Consider the following 20176-nt stretch of genomic DNA (forward strand, 5'->3'; position numbering starts at 1 on the left):
CGGGCGAAATGATGATACCATGCCAAGTTCCAACATTTTCAGAGTTCATTTTGTAGTGATTTTCAATTTCACCGTCATTTAGCTCCCTAAACAAATCGGTAAATGACTGAAAAGCAGCAAATGATGTCAGAACATGTTGGAAATTGATGACGTCGCTTTGAATGATGCATACTGAACGCAAAAATAGGCTGGAGTTCAAATAAGTTTAAAAAACATTGAAGTGCCCGTGTAACAGATGAGTTCTCGTCCGAAACCCTGATACTACGAAAGAGATTGTCCAGTTTGTACACGAGGTGCGTCCAGTTTTTGCTGTGACCCTCTCTACTCTTTTGCACATGCTATGCGGGCGAAATGATGATACAATGCCAAGTTCCAACATTTTCAGAGTTCATTTTGTAGTGATTTTCAATTTCACCGTCCTTTAGCTCCCTAAACAAATCGGTAAATGACTGAAAAACAGCAAATGATGTCAGAACGTGTTGGAAATTGATGACGTCGCTTTGAATGATGCATACTGAATGCAAAAATAGGCTGGAGTTCAAATAAGTTTAAAAAACATTGAAGTGCCCGTGTAACAGATGAGTTCTCGTCCGAAACCCTGATATTACGAAAGAGATTGTCCAGTTTGTACACGAGGTGCGTCCAGTTTTCGCCGTGACCCTCTCTACTCTTTTGCATACGCTATGCGGGCGAAATGATGATACCATGCCAAGTTCCAACATTTTCAGAGTTCATTTTATAGTGATTTTCAATTTCACCGTCATTTAACTCCCTAAACAAATCAGTAAATGACTGAAAAACAGCAAATGATGTCAGAACATGTTGGAAATTGATGACGTCGCTTTGAATGATGCATACTGAATGCAAAAATAGGCTGGAGTTCAAATAAGTTTAAAAAATATTAAAGTGCCCGGGTAACAGATGAGTTCTCGTCCGAAACCCTGATACTACGAAAGAGATTGTCCAGTTTGTACACGAGGTGCGTCCAGTTTTCGCTATGACCCTCTCTACTCTTTTGCACATGCTATGCGAGCGAAATGATGATACAATGCCAAGTTCCAACATTTTCAGAGTTCATTTTGTAGTAATTTTAAATTTCACCGTCCTTTAGCTCCCTAAACAAATCGGTAAATGACTGAAAAACAGCAAATGATGTCAGAAAGTGTTGGAAATTGATGACGTCGCTTTGAATGATGCATACTGAACGCAAAAATAGGCTGGAGTTCAAATAAGTTTAAAAAACATTGAAGTGCCCGTGTAACAGATGAGTTCTCATCCGAAACCCTGATACTACGAAAGAGATTGTCCAGTTTGTACACGAGGTGCGTCCAGTTTTCGCCGTGACCCTCTCTACTCTTTTGCGCATGCTATGCGGGCGAAATGATGATACCATGCCAAGTTCCAACATTTTCAGAGTTCATTTTGTAGTGATTTTCAATTTCACCATCATTTAGCTCCCTAAACAAATCGGTAAATGACTGAAAAACAACAAATGATGTCAGAACGTGTTGAAAATTGATGACGTCGCTTTGAATGATGCATACTGAACACAAAAATAGGCTGGAGTTCAAATAAGTTTAAAAAACATTGAAGTGCCCGTGTAACAGATGAGTTCTCGTCTGAAACCCTGATACTACGAAAGAGATTGTCCAGTTTGTACACGAGGTGCGTCCAGTTTTCGCCGTGACCCTCTCTACTCTTTTGCACATGCTATGCGGGCGAAATGATGATACCATGCCAAGTTCCAACATTTTCAGAGTTCATTTTGTAGTGATTTTCAATTTCACCACCATTTAGCTCCCTAAACAAACCGGTAAATGACTGAAAAACAACAAATGATGTCAGAACGTGTTGGAATTTGATGACGTCCCTTTGAAAGACGCATACTGAACGCAAAAATAGATTGGAGTTCAAATAAGTTTAAAAACATTGAAGTGCCCGTGTAACAGATGAGTTCTCGTCCGTAACCCTGATACTCCGAAAGAGATTGGCCAATTTGTACACGAGGTGCGTCCAGTTTTCGCCGTGACTCTCTCTACTCTTTTGCACATGCTATGCGGGCGAAATGATGATACCATGCCAAGTTCCAACATTTTCAGAGTTCATTTTGTAGTGATTTTCAATTTCACCGTCATTTAGCTCCCTAAACAAATCGGTAAATGACTGAAAAACAGCAAATGATGTCAGAATGTGTTGGAAATTGATCACGTCGCTTTGAATGATGCATACTGAACGCAAAAATAGGCTGGAGTTCAAATAAGTTTAAAAAACATTGAAGTGCCCGTGTAACAGATGAGTTCTCGTCCGAAACCCTGATACTCCGAAAGAGATTGTCCAGTTTGTACACGAGGTGCGTCCAGTTTTCGCCGTGACCCTCTCTACTCTTTTGCAAATGCTATGCGGGCGAAATGATGATACCATGCCAAGTTCCAACATTTTCAGAGTTCATTTTGTAGTGATTTTCAATTTCACCGTCATTTAGCTCCCTAAACAAATCGGTAAATGACTGAAAAACAGCAAATGATGTCAGAACGTGTTGGAAATTGATGACGTCGCTTTGAATGATGCATACTGAACGCAAAAATAGGCTGGAGTTCAAATAAGTTTAAAAACATTGAAGTGCCCGTGTAACAGATGAGTTCTCGTCCGAAACCCTGATACTACGAAAGAGATTGTCAAGTTTGTACACGAGGTGCGTCCAGTTTTCGACGTGACCCTCTATACTCTTCTGCACATGCTATGCGGGCGAAATGATGATACCATGCCAAGTTCCAACATTTTCAGAGTTCATTTTGTAGTGATTTTCAATTTCACCATCATTTAGCTCCCTAAACAAATCGGTAAATGACTGAAAAAACAAATGATGTCAGAACGTGTTGGAAATTGATGACGTCGCTTTGAATGATGCATACTGAACGCAAAAATAGGCTGGAGTTCAAATAAGTTTAAAAAACATTGAAGTGCCCGTGTAACAGATGAGTTCTCGTCCGAAACCCTGATACTACGAAAGAGATTGTCCAGTTTGTACACGAGGTGCGTCCAGTTTTCGCCGTGACCCTCTCTACTCTTTTGCACATGCTATGCGGGCGAAGTGATGATACCATGCCATGTTCCAACATTTTCAGAGTTCATTTTGTAGTGATTTTCAATTTCACCGTCATTTAGCTCCCTAAACAAATCGGTAAATGACTGAAAAACAGCAAATGATATCAGAACATGTTGGAAATTGATGACGTCGCTTTGAATGATGCATACTGAACGCAAAAATAGGGTGGAGTTTGAATAAGTTTAAAAAACATTGAAGTGCCCGTGTAACAGATGAGTTCTCGTCCGAAACCCTGATACTACGAAAGAGATTGTCCAGTTTGTACACGAGGTGCGTCCAGTTTTCGCCGTGACCCTCTCTACTCTTTTGCACATGCTATGCGGGCGAAGTGATGATACCATGCCATGTTCCAACATTTTCAGAGTTCATTTTGTAGTGATTTTCAATTTCACCGTCATTTAGCTCCCTAAACAAATTGGTAAATGACTGAAAAATAGCAAATGATGTCAGAACGTGTTGGAAATTGATGACGTCGCTTTGAATGATGCATACTGAACGCAAAAATAGGGTGGAGTTCAAATAAGTTAAAAAACATTGAAGTGCCCGTGTAACAGATGAGTTCTCGTCCGAAACCCTGATACTACGAAAGAGATTGTCCAGTTTGTACACGAGGTGCGTCCAGTTTTCGCCGTGACCCTCTCTACTCTTTTGCATACGCTATGCGGGCGAAATGATGATACCATGCCAAGTTCCAACATTTTCAGAGTTCATTTTATAGTGATTTTCAATTTCACCGTCATTTAGCTCCCTAAACAAATCGGTAAATCACTGAAAAAACAAATGATGTCAGAACGTGTTGGAAATTGATGACGTCGCTTTGAATGATGCATACTGAACGCAAAAATAGGCTGGAGTTCAAATAAGTTTAAAAAACATTGAAGTGCCCGTGTAACAGATGAGTTCTCGTCTGAAACCCTGATACTCCGAAAGAGAATGTCCAGTTTGTACACGAGGTGCGTCCAGTTTTCGCCGTGACCCTCTCTACTCTTTTGCACATGCTATGCGGGCGAAATGATGATACCATGCCAAGTTCCAACATTTTCAGAGTTCATTTTGTAGTGATTTTCAATTTCACCGTCATTTAGCTCCCTAAACAAATCGGTAAATGACTGAAAAACAGCAAATGATGTCAGAACATGTTGGAAATTGATGACGTCGCTTTGAATGATGCATACCGAACGCAAAAATAGGCTGGAGTTCAAATAAGTTTAAAAAACATTAAAGTGCCCGTGTAACAGATGAGTTCTCGTCCGAAATCCTGATACTACGAAAGAGATTGTCCAGTTTGTACACGAGGTGCGTCCAGTTTTTGCTGTGACCCTCTCTACTCTTTTGCACATGCTATGCGGGCGAAATGATGATACAATGCCAAGTTCCAACATTTTCAGAGTTCATTTTGCAGTGATTTTCAATTTCACCGTCCTTTAGCTTCCTAAACAAATCGGTAAATGACTGAAAAACAGCAAATGATGTCAGAACGTGTTGGAAATTGATGACTTCGCTTTGAATCATGCATACTGAACGCAAAAATAGGCTGGAGTTCAAATAAGTTCAAAAAACATTGAAGTGCCCGTGTAACAGATGAGTTCTCGTCCGAAACCCTGATACTACGAAAGAGATTGTCCAGTTTGTACACGAGGTGCGTCCAGTTTTCGCCGTGACCCTCTCTACTCTTTTGCACATGCTATGCGGGCGAAATGATGATACCATGCCAAGTTCCAACATTTTCAGAGTTCATTTTATAGTGATTTTCAATTTCACCGTCATTTAACTCCCTAAACAAATCGGTAAATGACTGAAAAACAGCAAATGATGTCAGAACATGTTGGAAATTGATGACGTCGCTTTGAATGATGCATACTGAACGCAAAAATAGGCTGGAGTTCAAATAAGTTTAAAAAACATTAAAGTGCCCGGGTAACAGATGAGTTCTCGTCCGAAACCCTGATACTACGAAAGAGATTGTCCAGTTTGTACACGAGGTGCGTCCAGTTTTCGCTGTGACCCTCTCTACTCTTTTGCACATGCTATGCGGGCGAAATGATGATACAATGCCAAGTTCCAACATTTTCAGAGTTCATTTTGTAGTAATTTTAAATTTCACCGTCCTTTAGCTCCCTAAACAAATCGGTAAATGACTGAAAAACAGCAAATGATGTCAGAACGTGTTGGAAATTGATGACGTCGCTTTGAATGATGCATACTGAACGCAAAAATAGGCTGGAGTTCAAATAAGTTTAAAAAACATTGAAGTGCCCGTGTAACAGATGAGTTCTCGTCCGAAACCCTGATACTACGAAAGAGATTGTCCAGTTTGTACACGAGGTGCGTCCAGTTTTCGCCGTGACCCTCTCTACTCTTTTGCACATGCTATGCGGGCGAAATGATGATACCATGCCAAGTTCCAACATTTTCAGAGTTCATTTTGTAGTGATTTTCAATTTCACCATCATTTAGCTCCCTAAACAAATCGGTAAATGACTGAAAAACAACAAATGATGTCAGAACGTGTTGAAAATTGATGACGTCGCTTTGAATGATGCATACTGAACGCAAAAATAGGCTGGAGTTCAAATAAGTTTAAAAAACATTGAAGTGCCCGTGTAACAGATGAGTTCTCGTCTGAAACCCTGATACTACGAAACAGATTGTCCAGTTTGTACACGAGGTGCGTCCAGTTTTCGCCGTGACCCTCTCTACTCTTTTGCACATGCTATGCGGGCGAAATGATGATACCATGCCAAGTTCCAACATTTTCAGAGTTCATTTTGTAGTGATTTTCAATTTCACCGTCATTTAGCTCCCTAAATAAACCGGTAAATGACTGAAAAACAACAAATGATGTGAGAACGTGTTGGAATTTGATGACGTCCCTTTGAAAGACGCATACTGAACGCAAAAATAGGCTGGAGTTCAAATAAGTTTAAAAACATTGAAGTGCCCGTGTAACAGATGAGTTCTCGTCCGTAACCCTGATACTCCGAAAGAGATTGTCCAATTTGTACACGAGGTGCGTCCAGTTTTCGCCGTGACTCTCTCTACTCTTTTGCACATGCTATGCGGGCGAAATGATGATACCATGCCAAGTTCCAACATTTTCAGAGTTCATTTTGTAGTGATTTTCAATTTCACCGTCATTTAGCTCCCTAAACAAATCGGTAAATGACTGAAAAACAGCAAATGATGTCAGAATGTGTTGGAAATTGATGACGTCGCTTTGAATGATGCATACTGAACGCAAAAATAGGGTGGAGTTCAAATAAGTTTAAAAAACATTGAAGTGCCCGTGTAACAGATGAGTTCTCGTCCGAAACCCTGATACTCCGAAAGAGATTGTCCAGTTTGTACACGAGGTGCGTCCAGTTTTCGCCGTGACCCTCTCTACTCTTTTGCACATGCTATGCGGGCGAAATGATGATACCATGCCAAGTTCCAACATTTTCAGAGTTCATTTTGTAGTGATTTTCAATTTCACTGTCATTTAGCTCCCTAAACAAATCGGTAAATGACTGAAAAACAGCAAATGATGTCAGAACGTGTTGGAAATTGATGACGTCGCTTTGAATGATGCATACTGAACGCAAAAATAGGCTGGAGTTCAAATAAGTTTAAAAACATTGAAGTGCCCGTGTAACAGATGAGTTCTCGTCCGAAACCCTGATACTACGAAAGAGATTGTCCAGTTTGTACACGAGGTGCGTCCAGTTTTCGCCGTGACCCTCTATACTCTTTTGCACATGCTATGCGGGCGAAATGATGATACCATGCCAAGTTCCAACATTTTCAGAGTTCATTTTGTAGTGATTTTCAATTTCACCATCATTTAGCTCCCTAAACAAATCGGTAAATCACTGAAAAAACAAATGATGTCAGAACGTGTTGGAAATTGATGACGTCGCTTTGAATGATGCATACTGAACGCAAAAATAGGCTGGAGTTCAAATAAGTTTAAAAAACATTGAAGTGCCCGTGTAACAGATGAGTTCTCGTCTGAAACCCTGATACTCCGAAAGAGAATGTCCAGTTTGTACACGAGGTGCGTCCACTTTTCGCCGTGACCCTCTCTACTCTTTTGCACATGCTATGCGGGCGAAATGATGATACCATGCCAAGTTCCAACATTTTCAGAGTTCATTTTGTAGTGATTTTCAATTTCACCGTCATTTAGCTCCCTAAACAAATCGGTAAATGACTGAAAAACAGCAAATGATATCAGAACATGTTGGAAATTGATGACGTCGCTTTGAATGATGCATACTGAACGCAAAAATAGGCTGGAGTTCAAATGACTGAAAAACAGCAAATGATGTCAGAACGTGTTGGAAATTGATGACGTCGCTTTGAATGGTGTGTACAGAACGCAAAAAAGTCTGGAGTTGTAATAAGTTTAAAAAAATGAAGTGCCCATATAAGAGATGAGTTCTCGTCAGAAACTCTGATACTTCGAAAGAGATTGTCCAGTTTGTACACGAAGTGTGTCCAGTTTTTGCTGTAACACAAGAAGTCCGGAGTTGTAATAAGTTATTAAAGATAAAAAAGAGGCACAATGCTCGTTAATTAGCTTCAAGCCTTTCGGAATAGTGCAAACTGCACTGCACATAGCTACGTGCAGTCTACACTATTCCTCAAGGCTTAAAGCTAAGCAACGTGCAGATGAGCATTGCGCCTCTCCTTCATCGTCTCTGCACTCAGGGCTTATAAACCGCTCCTAGTGCCTCTCTATTCGCGAGGTGGGACTAAAAACAGCTTACTAAAAAACTATAGTACCGGTTCATGGCACGAACCGGTACTAAAGGTGCCTGTGGGGCCCCAGCCTGACCACAGCCTGATGCAGCATCATTAGTACCCGTTCGTGACACGAACCGGTACAAAAGGTTGCTCACGAACCGGTACTAATGATCTCCGCCCGCCTAGCCGTTGGAACCGGCACTAATGGACACATTAGTGCCGGCTCAAATCAAACCGGCACTAATGTGCTTCACATTTGACCCTTTTTCTACCAGTGTAAATATAAGATGTTTCTGCAGCTCAACACACAGCAAAAATGTTTTTTTAAGTTGACAGGAATTTCATTCATTAACATACACAATTGTTGTTCATTAATTGCAAGCAAAGTACTCCATGCTTTTAGGTTTCATCTCGCATTCCACTAGGCATGCATGAGTGGATGACGCTTAGTGACTAGGCAATGCTAGGCTAGCTGAACATTTAACATTCTCCGTGGATGGCTAGCAATAGCCTAGCATGACATGGCATCTGTTGTGCGCTTCTCTCTTGTGAGTTTAGCTAGCTAGGCAACACAAGACAATGATCTATTCTGACGGATGAAATTAGCCGCATCTTCACGTATGAAGATGATCCATTCATCTTGGGAGCCTTTCTAGCTACTTCCTGCCTGCCCTTGTCTTGGAGGAGGAGGACGACGGCTGCGGCAGCGACTTGGAGGAGCAAGCGCCGGGCTTGAGGAACAGCTCCTCGGACTGCTTCTGCAGATCCTCCAAGCTCTCGCGCTTGCCGTCTTCCAGCTGCGGCATGGTATTAGAGTATTGGTATATATGGTGGTGAATAGCTCATAAGTAAGTAAGAAGTGCTCAAACCTCCATGATATCTACTAGTATAACTATAAGCAGCAGCAGCGTGAGTTGACTTACGTGTGGAGGTGTGTGGTTCATGGCCTTCAGGATGTCTCCCAGTATGTCTCCTGCACCCTAAGTAAATAAAATTAAAGCACCACAACAAGATGGTGCTAAGCTAGTCTTTGGCCGACGTGTATATACCACTATCGATTAGATTAGAATATAGTACATAAAAGTCGCAATACATACATACATACATACCTCGTCGTCGCCGTCGCTGTCGTAGGCTCCGACGTCATAGAGGATACGCTTGTTGGGGTCCGACAGAACTGCATGCGTTTTGTTCGTGTTCATGTTCAAGTTCAAACCACGTCACCATTCCTCTCTCTCTCTAGACTCTAGGTTCATCTCTTTCTCGTGCTCGCTCGTGGGTACATAAATAAATATACATTCTCTCTACTCTAGGGTAATTAATGTTAGATAATCCAAACATAAGTTAATTTCAATTAGATAAGTTACCTAGTATTTGAGTGTATACGTATAGAAGTTTGAGTTGGAGTCGTGTTAGGCTTATGATTAGCGCGGCCGTGTAATTAGATTAGGCAGGTGAATTTGTGTCCGACCAAGAGTAGTAGTATATGGCCGTGTCTTGGTAGGCTTTGCCTTTGGCTGTGTCCGGTGCAATCCGTGTAGGAGTCAGTTTAGCTCACGAGTTTAGCTTGGAGTCGGTTTTTTAGGGTCATGGCTGCGCCTATATATAAGTGAGCCATGGCATCGATTTGTAACAGCACCAGAAAAACGAAAAACAATAAAGAGAGGGAAAAGAGGGCACGACAAGAGCCCTTGACTATCAATTTTTATGCGTGTGTGTTTGTGCAACTTTGATGTGATCGATCCTATGGGCGAATATCAAATACTAGAAGGACTCAGATGTAGTATTACTTACAAGAAGCTCGCATCCACTGAGGCGCACCTTGGAGAAGACTCGTGATAGGCCGGGACTCCTCCTTGGAGACTTCTCACTCTCCCTCTACTAACATAGATAAAAATACTAGAGAGTGACTTTCTCCTAAGAGCATCTCCAAGAGTTCCCTAAATTAACCTGGCGTCTCTTTTTTTGGCAAACAAGAAAAATTGCTCTTCAATAGTTTGGCAAATCCACTTGGCAATTTTATCAACTTGCCATTTCATCCCTCCGCACGCGCATCTTTACGTGCGCGTATCACGTTGCTATCCCCCGTCGCGGCGCGCCCTGGACTGAATTCTCACGCGCGCCGAGAAGATGCTGCTGCTGGTCGCCGACAAAGCCTAAAGCTCATGTCAGTTTGGTACTGTGTCGCCGGCAAAACCTGCTGCTGGCTGACAGATTCTAGAGGCCGGGCAAAATTTCGTGTTTTGACCCTTTTGACAAACAAAATCAAGATCTGACCCCAGTTTGAAATAATTTCGGGATTTGACCCTTTTTCTTACCGCCAGGGGTCTTGGCGGTAGGGTTGGACAGGCTACCACCAGGGCCCCTGGCGGTAGGGTACTTATCCACGTCAGCACGCGGTGACGGCGGCCGTTCCCCTCCGTCGCACCCTACCGCCAGGGGACCTGGCGGTGGCTGTCTAACCCTACCGCCAGGACCCGTGGCGGTAGGGTCCGGGCAGTTATTCCGCCCGAGACCCCACGCCCCTTCCCATCTCCCCACCCCTCCCCTCCCCCCCGTCGGCAGTTTCTCCCCCAAGTCGCCCCTCTCTCCCTCTCTCTTCTCCTCCACTCTCCCCCTCGGATCTTCACCGATTCTTCACCGTTTTTGCGGATCGAGATGGCCCCGAAGAGAGAAACGTAAGCTCCTCCAATCCCTCCAATTAGTTTTTGCAAACTTGCTTCCGATTCGACGCATTATTTGCTTGAAATCCCTAATATTATTTAACTTAGATTGGATTTTTTTCACCTAAGATTGATTGTAGTTGTAGTTCTTAGTTCTTTAGTAACTAGTGGTATTGGATATGAACTCTAATCAATAGTTCATATGTTAGTGTGAAGATGAACCCTAGTTCATAATTTTTTTTGTTAAAAAAATTATGATGTAATGCATGTGGGAGGAATTGATTGTAGGTTGATGATGCATGTTGATATGATGATATGAAGATGTTGGAGGAATTTTTTGTTTACAAATATGATGATATGATGCATGTTGGAGGATTTTTTTCTTTAAAAATATGATGATATGATGCATGTTGATATGATGATATGAAGATGTTGTTTGGAGATAATACATTGAAGATTATTGTTGGAGGATTTTTTTTGTGATCTGGTGCATGTTGATATGATTAAAGAGGGGAAGGATTTTTTATATGAGTAATGTTGATATGATTTGATCCATCATGGTGACATGATGCATGGTGATATGATTTGATATTTTTTGTGATATGACGCATGGTGATATGATTTTGATATGAAGTGCTTGCGATGTTTTTGTTTATGAAATTTTATTAAGGCGGCCACCTCTTGCGGACAACATCGGCCCATGGTACTCCATGCTGGACTGGGCATTCGACAAGGGTCATCGTGCCCGGTTCATAGAGAACGGAGAGGTAAGTGATATGAAAGAAATATTGATCAAAGTTTTCGGATTGATGAAAATAATTTCCTAACTTTTGGCGTTCACTTTTTGACAGATGCTCCAGCCACTGCGCATGAGGGGTCACAGGGTTCATGGGCGTATGGACTACGACGAGCGCTACGCGCTGTTCTTCAAGAGAGCCCGCTGTTGGGTTTCGTGTTGCAGTTCAAGCGTCAGCCGCCGACGCTTGTCCACGCAGCTCTCATAGCTCTGATTGACCGGTGGCGACCGGAGACCCATTCTTTCCATCTGCCATGCGGGGAGATGATGGTGACCCTCGAGGACTGGGAGATGATTACTGCCATGCCGATCGAGGGTCATGCACTCACCGGTCGAGTGGAGAGGACCAACTGGCAGGAGAGGGTCACCACCCTCATCGGCGACTGCCCCGGTGCCAAGAGCAACCGTACATCTGGTGTGCTGTTGATCTGGATCTCGGAGCACCGGAAGACATGCCCCGAAGGCGCAGACGAGGCGACTGTGGAGTGGTACGCGAGGGCCTACCTGTGGTATCTTCTCACAGAGGTCGTGTTTCCAGACAGCTCCGGGAACTCTGCCAACTGGTCGTATCTGTTCTTCCTAGCCGACTGGGATGCAGGGTACAGTTGGGGGACCGCATCTCTCGCCTACCTATACCGTTCGGTAAGAGAGTGTCTAATTGCCTACCTACCTAGGAAAGTATGTCCATGAGATTTTCTTATATCTGATCCTCATTTGATGTTTTGCAGCTTGATGACGCAACTCAGAGGACGGGAGACAAGTCCAATATGGGTGGCTTTGTCTGGGCCTTATCCATTTGGATGTGGGAGCGGCTGCCGGTGGGGCGTCCGGAGAAGATGCCAAGACGCCCATGGGAAGACTATGCGAAGACGGTGACGAGACTCGAAACCCCACCGTAGCTTACGAGTGGGACGTTGTCAAACTCTACACGGGCCTAAACAAGACTTCGTACAAGACCTACACCAATGAGTTGGACGCTTTGACGCATACCCAGGTATATGAACTCGCTCAACACCTTTCTCTTTGATTCCAATTTTGACCGAGAGTGGGAACTTACCAATGTATATGTAATAGGTAAACTGGTGGCCGTATCGACAAGACCGACAGTGGGACTTTGATCTGAACGTGATGTGCGATGCGGACCGTGGTCTCTGGCGGTGCATCGTGCCCATGATCTGTGTGTATGCCGTTGAGTGGCACTTGCCACACCGCGTGGCCACGCAGTTTGGGATTTTTCAGCATACCCCACCGGGCCAGCCCACTGATACTAGCGGCCATGTGCTCCACCTGTGAGCGCTTTGTTCTCCATGCCCATGATTTCATTACGCTTATCATGTTTCTTGTTTATGATGATCTTGTTGCGCTTATGATGATTCTTGTTGCGTATGCCTTGCAGGATGAGCCGGCAGAAGAATCAGTCGATCACAGACTGGGGAGAGGAGCATAAAAATCATGTGACGGAGTGGAACCGATGGAGGTACGGAAAGACGGGGAGAGGAGGGTGACTGACTGGGATGCTTACCTGAGCCGACACATGAGGTGGTACGATGATGGCCAGAAGCACCGTCTTCGTCTCAGGCCTCGGTGGACGGCGGAAGACATCGCAGAGCTGGAAAGGGATGACCCCGAGGAAGAGGCCTACCATACCGGCATCAGAGACATGCGCAGTGGCTTTAGGGAGTTTGCCCCCCTCATCAACAGAGTGGTAAGTTTGAACCGAGAGGTTATATTTAAATTATTGTATTCGTCAACGTGACTGACTTATGCCGTTGCAGTCTGGTGAGCTGAACAAATGCATCTTTGAAGCCTCAGATGCACTAAGTGATCTCCCCGGGAGCGTACAATCCGAGAACAAAATGAGGGGGACGATGAAGGTACAATTTCAACCTCCTCGGAACAGATGCATCTTGTTCACTTGCAATCATAAACCTGATACTTATTATGCCCTTGTTTCATTGTGAGTGCAGAAGTTCGTGAAGCGTTGTCGCAAGCTAGTAGGCTGCTTGGGTGTGCTGGAGCTGGGGCGGTTGAAGCTTATCGGCTTGTAGCCACATAGGGTCACATCGGCTCATCGAGCCAGGTTCCCTCGTCGTCTAGGTTGGCCGAGGAGGAGGAGGAGGAGGAGGCCACATATGAAGAAGGGGAGGAGGAAGAGGAGGAGGAGGATGAGAGCAACGGGGAGGAGGAGTACGATGAAGATTATGGACCTCCACCAACTCAATCATCTCAAGCATCTCAGCTGCCGAAGAAGAGGAATCCGAAGAAGAAGGATTTGCTGAGTCCGGAACCTTTTCAGAGACCGCTTCCTCACCGGCCCAAGAAGAAGACCGAAGAGACTCGTTCAAAGAGTAACGAGGACCGTACCTCCAAGAGAGGAAGGAGGAGCAACTGATTATGATCTTTGATAGTTGGCTCTTGTACTTGGGTTGTCTATGTGTTTGCTATTAGGTTGAACTTCGTTTGGTTGAACTTGTCGGTTGTGGAACTACGTGGAACTATGTGTTTGCTATTTGTGGACCTATGTGTTTGCTACTATGTGGAACTCCGTTTACTGATTAGTTAAAGTTCGTTTGAAATGTTCTATGCACTTGAAGTTATCTTAATATGGGTCTATGTGATGCCCAAGTTTAATTGTTTAAAATTTGTGATATTGCTGTCATATTTTGTGAAACTTGCCGTGATATTGCTGTCATATTGAATTTGAAAACAAGCAACCAAATGAACTTGAAACAACAAAACAGAGGACCCTACCGCCAGGGCCTGTTGGTAGGGTTAGACACCCTACCGCCAGCCCCCACGGCGGTAGGGTGAACCTACCACCAGGGCCCTTGCATATTTCGTTACAGAAACTTTACACTGCAATACACAAGACCCTACCACCAGGGGCCATGGCGGTACGGTCATACAACCTACCGCCAGCCCCCATGGCGGTAGGGTGAACCCTACCGCCAGGGCCATTGCACATTTCGTCACAGAAACTTCACACTGTAAAAACCTGCCACACCCTACTGCCAGGGAACTTGGCGGTAGGCTTAGACAGCCTACCGCCAGGGCCCTGGCGGTAGGGTACTTATCCACATCAGCACAGGCAAATGGCCGCCATCCCCCTCTGTCACACCTTACCGCCAGGGGATCTGGCGGTAGCCTGTCTAACACTACCGCCAAAGGCCCTGGCGGTAGCAAAAGTGTCAAATCCCGAAAATATTTCAAACCAGGGTCAGATCCTGAAATTGTTAGGGAATAGGGTCAAAACACAAAATTTTGCCGAGGCCGGGCGAACCTGTTGCCTGAGCTGACCGACAAGCTCCTGCTGCTGAACCTTTGTCTGCTGAACAATCTGGACGGTGACAACTGCACCTTTGCCTCCCTGCAAAACTGGTAGTCGTACTACTGTTGTCCAGGTAAAAGATAAGGATGATCATGTGCAACGATGTGCAAGGTTCAGTCCTGATGCTACAAAATCCTAATTGGTGACCTCTAGCGGCGGCGGCGTGCAAGGTTCAGGAGATGGATCATGCGCGACCTCAACTATTCCCACCGGTTAACAACATTTATGGTGGGCCCTTCTCTATTTTTTGTATTTGCCAACTTCAATTTACCAAACCTGTTGAGGATATAGACCTTAGAGTCACCCGCCAGGAGGGGCCGGGTTACTCATAATGGTCATTGCCAGAAGCCCGGCGCCAAGCTTGAAGACGGTGGGCCAAAGGTGGGCTTAAGACCCGGATATGGCTTAAGGCCCGTAATTACAATCGTTATTATGGTAGAGCTTGTAGTGTAAGGCAAGAATAGTTGAGAGTCCGAGCCGGACACTCTTATGAGCCGGCCGGGACTCTGAGAGCTGCTGGGCGTCAGCCTCCCTATATAAAGGGACGACCCGGCAGCGGTTTAGGAACAAGAAAGATCTCATCGAGAGCCAGGCATAGCAGTTTAGCTCCCTGGTTATCGTAACCCTAATCAATACCACCTCAAACTGGACGTAGGCTTTTACCTTCACCGTAAGGGGCCGAACCAGTATAAACCCTTGTGTTCCTTGTCCCGCTTAACCCCTTCAAGCTTCCTAGCTGCGATGGCTCCACGACTAAGTCCTAGCTCGAGGACATCTGCCGTGACAATTCCACGACAGTTGGCGCCCACCGTGGGGCTCGCGCATGGTGGATTTGAGTTCTTGAAGGGCAGCTTTGAAGGGCTCAAGGGATACGCTGTGGGCCGGATGACCAAGAGTTGCCGCGGCAGGCTCTACATCGACGATACAAACTGGGGCCCCGACGCCGGCTCAATTGAGTACGGGTACCGGGTCCCCTTCGGCGGAATTCATGTTTTCATTGGCAAGATTGGTGAGCCGGGCCCTGAGCCGGATCTCTGGGCCGATCTCATCGAGACGGCTCAGCGTGCGCGACCCGCCCGGACCCGGCCTGCCTTAAGGCATGCTTTTGTGGGATGTATCCATGGAGGGCTCTCTGATCGATCTGGATCTGGTGATGAGACGGCCGCCGGCTCTGACGGCGAGTCGTCCACCGATGAGTCAAACTCGTTGTATCAACTTCAAGATGGCAGGCTCATGGGTTGTTCCGATGGTGACAGTATTCCGGACCCGTTTGAGCCGCCAAGCCGGGTTGGAATCTTCATGGCCGGTGCGCAGCCTGTTCAGAACCCTGCTGCTGGAACGGGAAACCCGGTGCTCTCGCCAGCTCAGGTACTAATGGATCTCACGGACAAGATGACGGCCCTGTTAACCGCCACGGTTGACCCGGCGGATCAAGCTCAGCATGATGCGGAGGTGGCACAGTTAAAGTTGGATCTAGTGAAAGCTAAGGAGGATCTGGCAGCAGAAGGGATCAGGATGGCTGCGGAGAGGGCGGCTCTCGATGCCCAGACCCAGTTGATTCAAGCGCGGTCCTTCCGGCTCACGATGGATCAAAACGCGTCCAATGAGGTCCTGAGAAGGAGGCATCAAAAGGCCCAATCTCGACTCCCTCCAGTTCACGATCCACGAAACCTCTTCAACACGCCAGGTGCAGGGTCTAGTAACCCGCCAGGGGTCATAGTGCCCGGGTTAGGGACCCCTATTCAGCCACAAGTGATGGGGCCTCCCCAGGTGCCCCCTGCCCCGCCTCAGTACGTACCAATACCACCGGGTCATTATGCTAACCCGCTGGAGAACATGGTCGCCGCGGCAGCACGGCTGGCGGCTCTCCCAATTGACGGCGACTCTCCGACGGCTATTGAAACCCGTCGGGTCAGAGAACTCCTTCAGACAGCACTGGCGCAGCAAGAGGCGTACTCCTACAGCCGGGACAGGATCCACTCGACCCCTCGTCCAGGCCGGAGCCCGAGTTACAGCAGACACATGGTCTCAGCGACCGGCTCAAGTAACGTCCGACGCCATGACCCGCCCCCTGGCCATGGCCCGGCTCATAACGGAGCCTTTCACGCAGCAGACCAAGACAGAGCGCGGCAAGAGGCGGAGCAGGTGCCTCAGTTGACGGCTTACCAGACCCCCCCCCCCGGCTTATCCGACGACTTCCGTCGACGTGGGCATCCCTACCAGGACTGGGGGTGTCCCTTGTTTAGTGCCAGCTATCCGCAATGAACGTCTACCCAAGGACTTCAAAGGCCCTAGGAAGGTGCCTAATTACACGGCTGACTTACAACCCGCAGCCTGGATCGAGATTTACGAGATGGCCATGGAACTGCTGGAGGTCAGTGAGGCGGCAATGGCCAAATACTTCACCATGATGTTGGATGGGACTGCCCGCACTTGGTTGAAAGGACTACCACCGAATTCCATCGGGTCTTGGGCTGAGCTGAAAGCCCGGTTCATCCAAAACTTCAAGGATACCTGTAGGCAGTCTATGTCAATTGTGGATTTGACTAACTGTAAGCAGCAGGAGGGTGAATCCACGACGCATTGGGTTCGCCGGGTCAAAGAGATCATACATTCATCAGATAAGATGGATGCCGGCTCTGTAGTCTTAATGTTGGAGCAGAATTGTCGTTTCGTGCCCCTGAAGATGAAACTCGGGCGGCTTAAGCGCGACTGCAATGATATGGGTACACTAATGGCGGCTCTTGTCAAGTACGCCGATTCTGATGGTACCAAGGACCCTGCTTCAGATGATGAAAGGATAGGGAAGGGAAAGAAGAACGGCAATGGCAAGGGTCCTCAGCATAACCCGGGGAACCAAGGAGGTGGCAAGCGCAAGGCCGATGGCAGCCTACAGTTCGTAGCCAACGCCAGTTCACAGGGTAATAACCAGCGACGCAAGGGGAGGCCCCCTCCCCGAGCCGTCGGGTCAGGCCCGACGCTGGAGCAGCTGTTGAATGAGCCTTGTCCAAGGCATGGCTCTAGAGAGAAGCCAGCTACCCATATATGGAAGGATTGTGCAATCATGAAGGCCTTTAAGAATTACAATGGCCCGGGCGGCGGCTCAGGCGCCGGCGGCTTTCATGGCCCGGGCGGCGGCTCAAATTCTAATCCTCAGAACGGTCAAGGGGGCTTTAATCAGCAGTCTGGCCAGGGTCATCAACAGCAGCAGGGGGTTATCAGACCAATCCAAAGCAGCTTAGCGATGGACAGTATCATGTGTTTACCACCAATTTGTGTAAGCGAGATCAGAAGCTTCATAAGAGGGTTGTGAATGCTGTTGAGCCGGCGGTTCCACGCTACTTGCGGTGGTCTGAGCAGCCTATAGTGTGGAGTAGGGAGGATCACCCTCCCCGGGTGGATAATCCGGGTCACTTGGCCTTAGTGGTGGCTCCTCAGGTGGGAGGATATAAGTTCACTAAGGTGCTCATGGATGGGGGCAGCAGCATCAACATCCTCTATTACGAGACTTTCCGTCGTATGGGGTTGATTGATAAGAACCTCAGCCAGTCAAACACTATCTTCCATGGTGTGGTACCTGGTAAGTCGGCTTATCCAGTCGGCAAGATCGAGTTGGAAGTGGCCTTTGGAGATGAGAACAACTACAGGGTGGAAAAATTGACCTTTGAGGTGGTCAAGATAAGAAGTCCGTACCATGCTATATTTGGGCGGCCGGCTTACGCCAAGTTCATGGCACGGCCGTGTTACGTGTATTTACAGCTCAAGATGCCGGGTCATAATGGGACCATTACGGTTGATGGAAGCCGGAAGGTGGCTCTGGAGTGTGAGGAAGGCGATGGAGCTTATGGAGAATCTGTTTGTGCAACCGAGGAATTGAAGTTTTACAAAGACAACGTTGACCCAACAGATATGACCTCTCTGAAAAAGCCGACTACGGAGCATGAGCCGGCAATGAAATTTAAGTTGGCTGATGAGACTAAACTTGTTGATTTCGTTCCTGGAGATTCATCTCAGCAATTTAGCATCAGTGCCAATCTGGATCCAAAATAGGAAAGCACGCTCATCGAGTTCATCCGTGAGAATAGGGACATTTTTGCATGGAAGCCGTCTGACATGCCAGGTGTACCTAGAGAACTCGCTGAGCACACTCTCAATGTTGATCCGAAATTTAAGCCGGTCAGGCAGTTCCTCCGGCGGTTTAATGAAGAGAGGCGGAAAGCTATTGGCGAAGAGGTGGCCCGGCTCTTGGCGGCCGGGTTTATTGTTGAAGTCTTTCACCCAGAATGGTTAGCTAACCCGGTGCTCGTACTCAAGAAGAACGGCACTTGGCGGATGTGTGTGGACTACACGGACTTAAACAAGGCGTGTCCGGCTGATCCTTTTGCCCTTCCCCGTATTGATCAAATTATTGATGCTACGGCCGGTTGTGCGCGCTTAAGTTTCTTGGATGCTTATTCCGGATATCATCAGATTAAAATGGCAGTTAAGGACCAGGAGAAGATGGCGTTCATCACTCCCTTTGGAGCCTTCTGCTATGTGTCCATGCCCTTTGGACTCAAGTGTGCACAGGCGACTTATCAGCGTTGCGTGCAGAACTGTCTTCATAACCAGATTGGGCGCAATGTTCATGCTTATGTGGATGATATTGTGGTTAAATCCATAAAGGAGGAAACCCTGATAGATGATCTGAGAGAAACCTTTGATAATCTCCGGGTTTACAAGATGATGCTTAACCCGGCCAAGTGTGTCTTTGGTGTTCCTGCAGGCAAACTCTTGGGTTTCTTGGTTTCTGACAGAGGAATTGAAGCTAACCCGGAGAAGATCAAGGCCATCACCTCCCTGGCTAAGCCGGCGTGTATAAATGACGTCCAGCGCTTGGCGGGTCGCATCGCTGCTTTAAGCCGGTTTATAAGCCGTCTGGGTGAGAAGGCCATGCCATTATATCAGTTGATGAAGAAAACTGATAACTTTGTCTGGAATGATGCAGCTAATACCGCTTTTGAGGATTTGAAGAAGCAGCTGGCAGAGCCCCCAGTCCTTGCTGCTCCGGTTGATAAGGAGCCCTTATTACTGTATGTGGCGGCGAACACACGAGCCGTCAGTGTGGCTGTAGTGGTGGAGCGCAAGGAAGAGGGTAAGGAGCATCCGGTTCAGCGGCCGGTTTATTATGTCAGCGAAGTGCTCATCGAGTCCAAACAGCGGTATCCGCATTGGCAGAAGCTTGTTTACGGGGTGTTCATGGCTAGCCGGAAGCTTAAGCATTATTTCCAGGGTCATCCCATCACTGTGATCAGTTCTGCCCCTCTTGGTGATATCATTCAAAACAGAGAGGCCACAGGGAGGGTGGCTAAGTGGGCTATAGAGCTCGGACCCCATGGTCTGAAATATGTGCCATGCACTGCTGTTAAATCTCAGGCCTTGGTGGATTTCATCAATGATTGGACAGAGTCACAAGTGCCCGAGCAAAAGCCGGATAACACATATTGGACCATTCACTTTGATGGATCCAGGCAGTTGGAGGGCTCGGGGGCTGGAGTCGTGTTGGCCTCCCCTAA

The 20176-nt window shown here is 46.6% G+C and overlaps 1 protein-coding gene and 1 pseudogene across 1 annotated transcript; one reads left to right on the forward strand and one right to left on the reverse strand.

Annotated features, from left to right (window-relative positions):
- Positions 1-8490: 8490 nt before the first annotated feature.
- Positions 8491-9036, reverse strand: LOC109754130 (uncharacterized). Its single transcript, XM_020313057.1, has 3 exons — positions 8944-9036; positions 8758-8814; positions 8491-8631 (listed from the first exon to the last, which is right to left on the reverse strand). Exons 1-3 carry the CDS (start codon positions 9034-9036, stop codon positions 8491-8493), a joined length of 291 nt encoding a protein of 96 aa, XP_020168646.1.
- Positions 9037-10492: 1456 nt separating this feature from the next.
- On the forward strand, positions 10493-14358 carry LOC120971794 (uncharacterized; annotated as a pseudogene).
- The last annotated feature ends 5818 nt before the right edge of the window (positions 14359-20176 follow it).

The sequence above is a fragment of the Aegilops tauschii genome, chromosome 4 (genome assembly GCF_002575655.3).
Source record: "Aegilops tauschii subsp. strangulata cultivar AL8/78 chromosome 4, Aet v6.0, whole genome shotgun sequence".
Lineage (NCBI taxonomy): Eukaryota > Viridiplantae > Streptophyta > Magnoliopsida > Poales > Poaceae > Aegilops > Aegilops tauschii.

What these genes read in the sequence shown, in the direction of transcription:
- LOC109754130 (XM_020313057.1), bottom strand. Translation starts at nt 9,036, where the DNA reads ATGAACACGAACAAAACGCATGCAGTTCTGTCGGACCCCAACAAGCGT. An exon ending in ACAGCGACGGCGACGACGAG is followed by an intron (nt 8,815 to 8,943) that starts GTATGTATGTAT and finishes TTATTTACTTAG; the next exon opens with GGTGCAGGAGACATACTGGG. An exon ending in TGAACCACACACCTCCACAC is followed by an intron (nt 8,632 to 8,757) that starts GTAAGTCAACTC and finishes ACCATGCCGCAG; the next exon opens with CTGGAAGACGGCAAGCGCGA.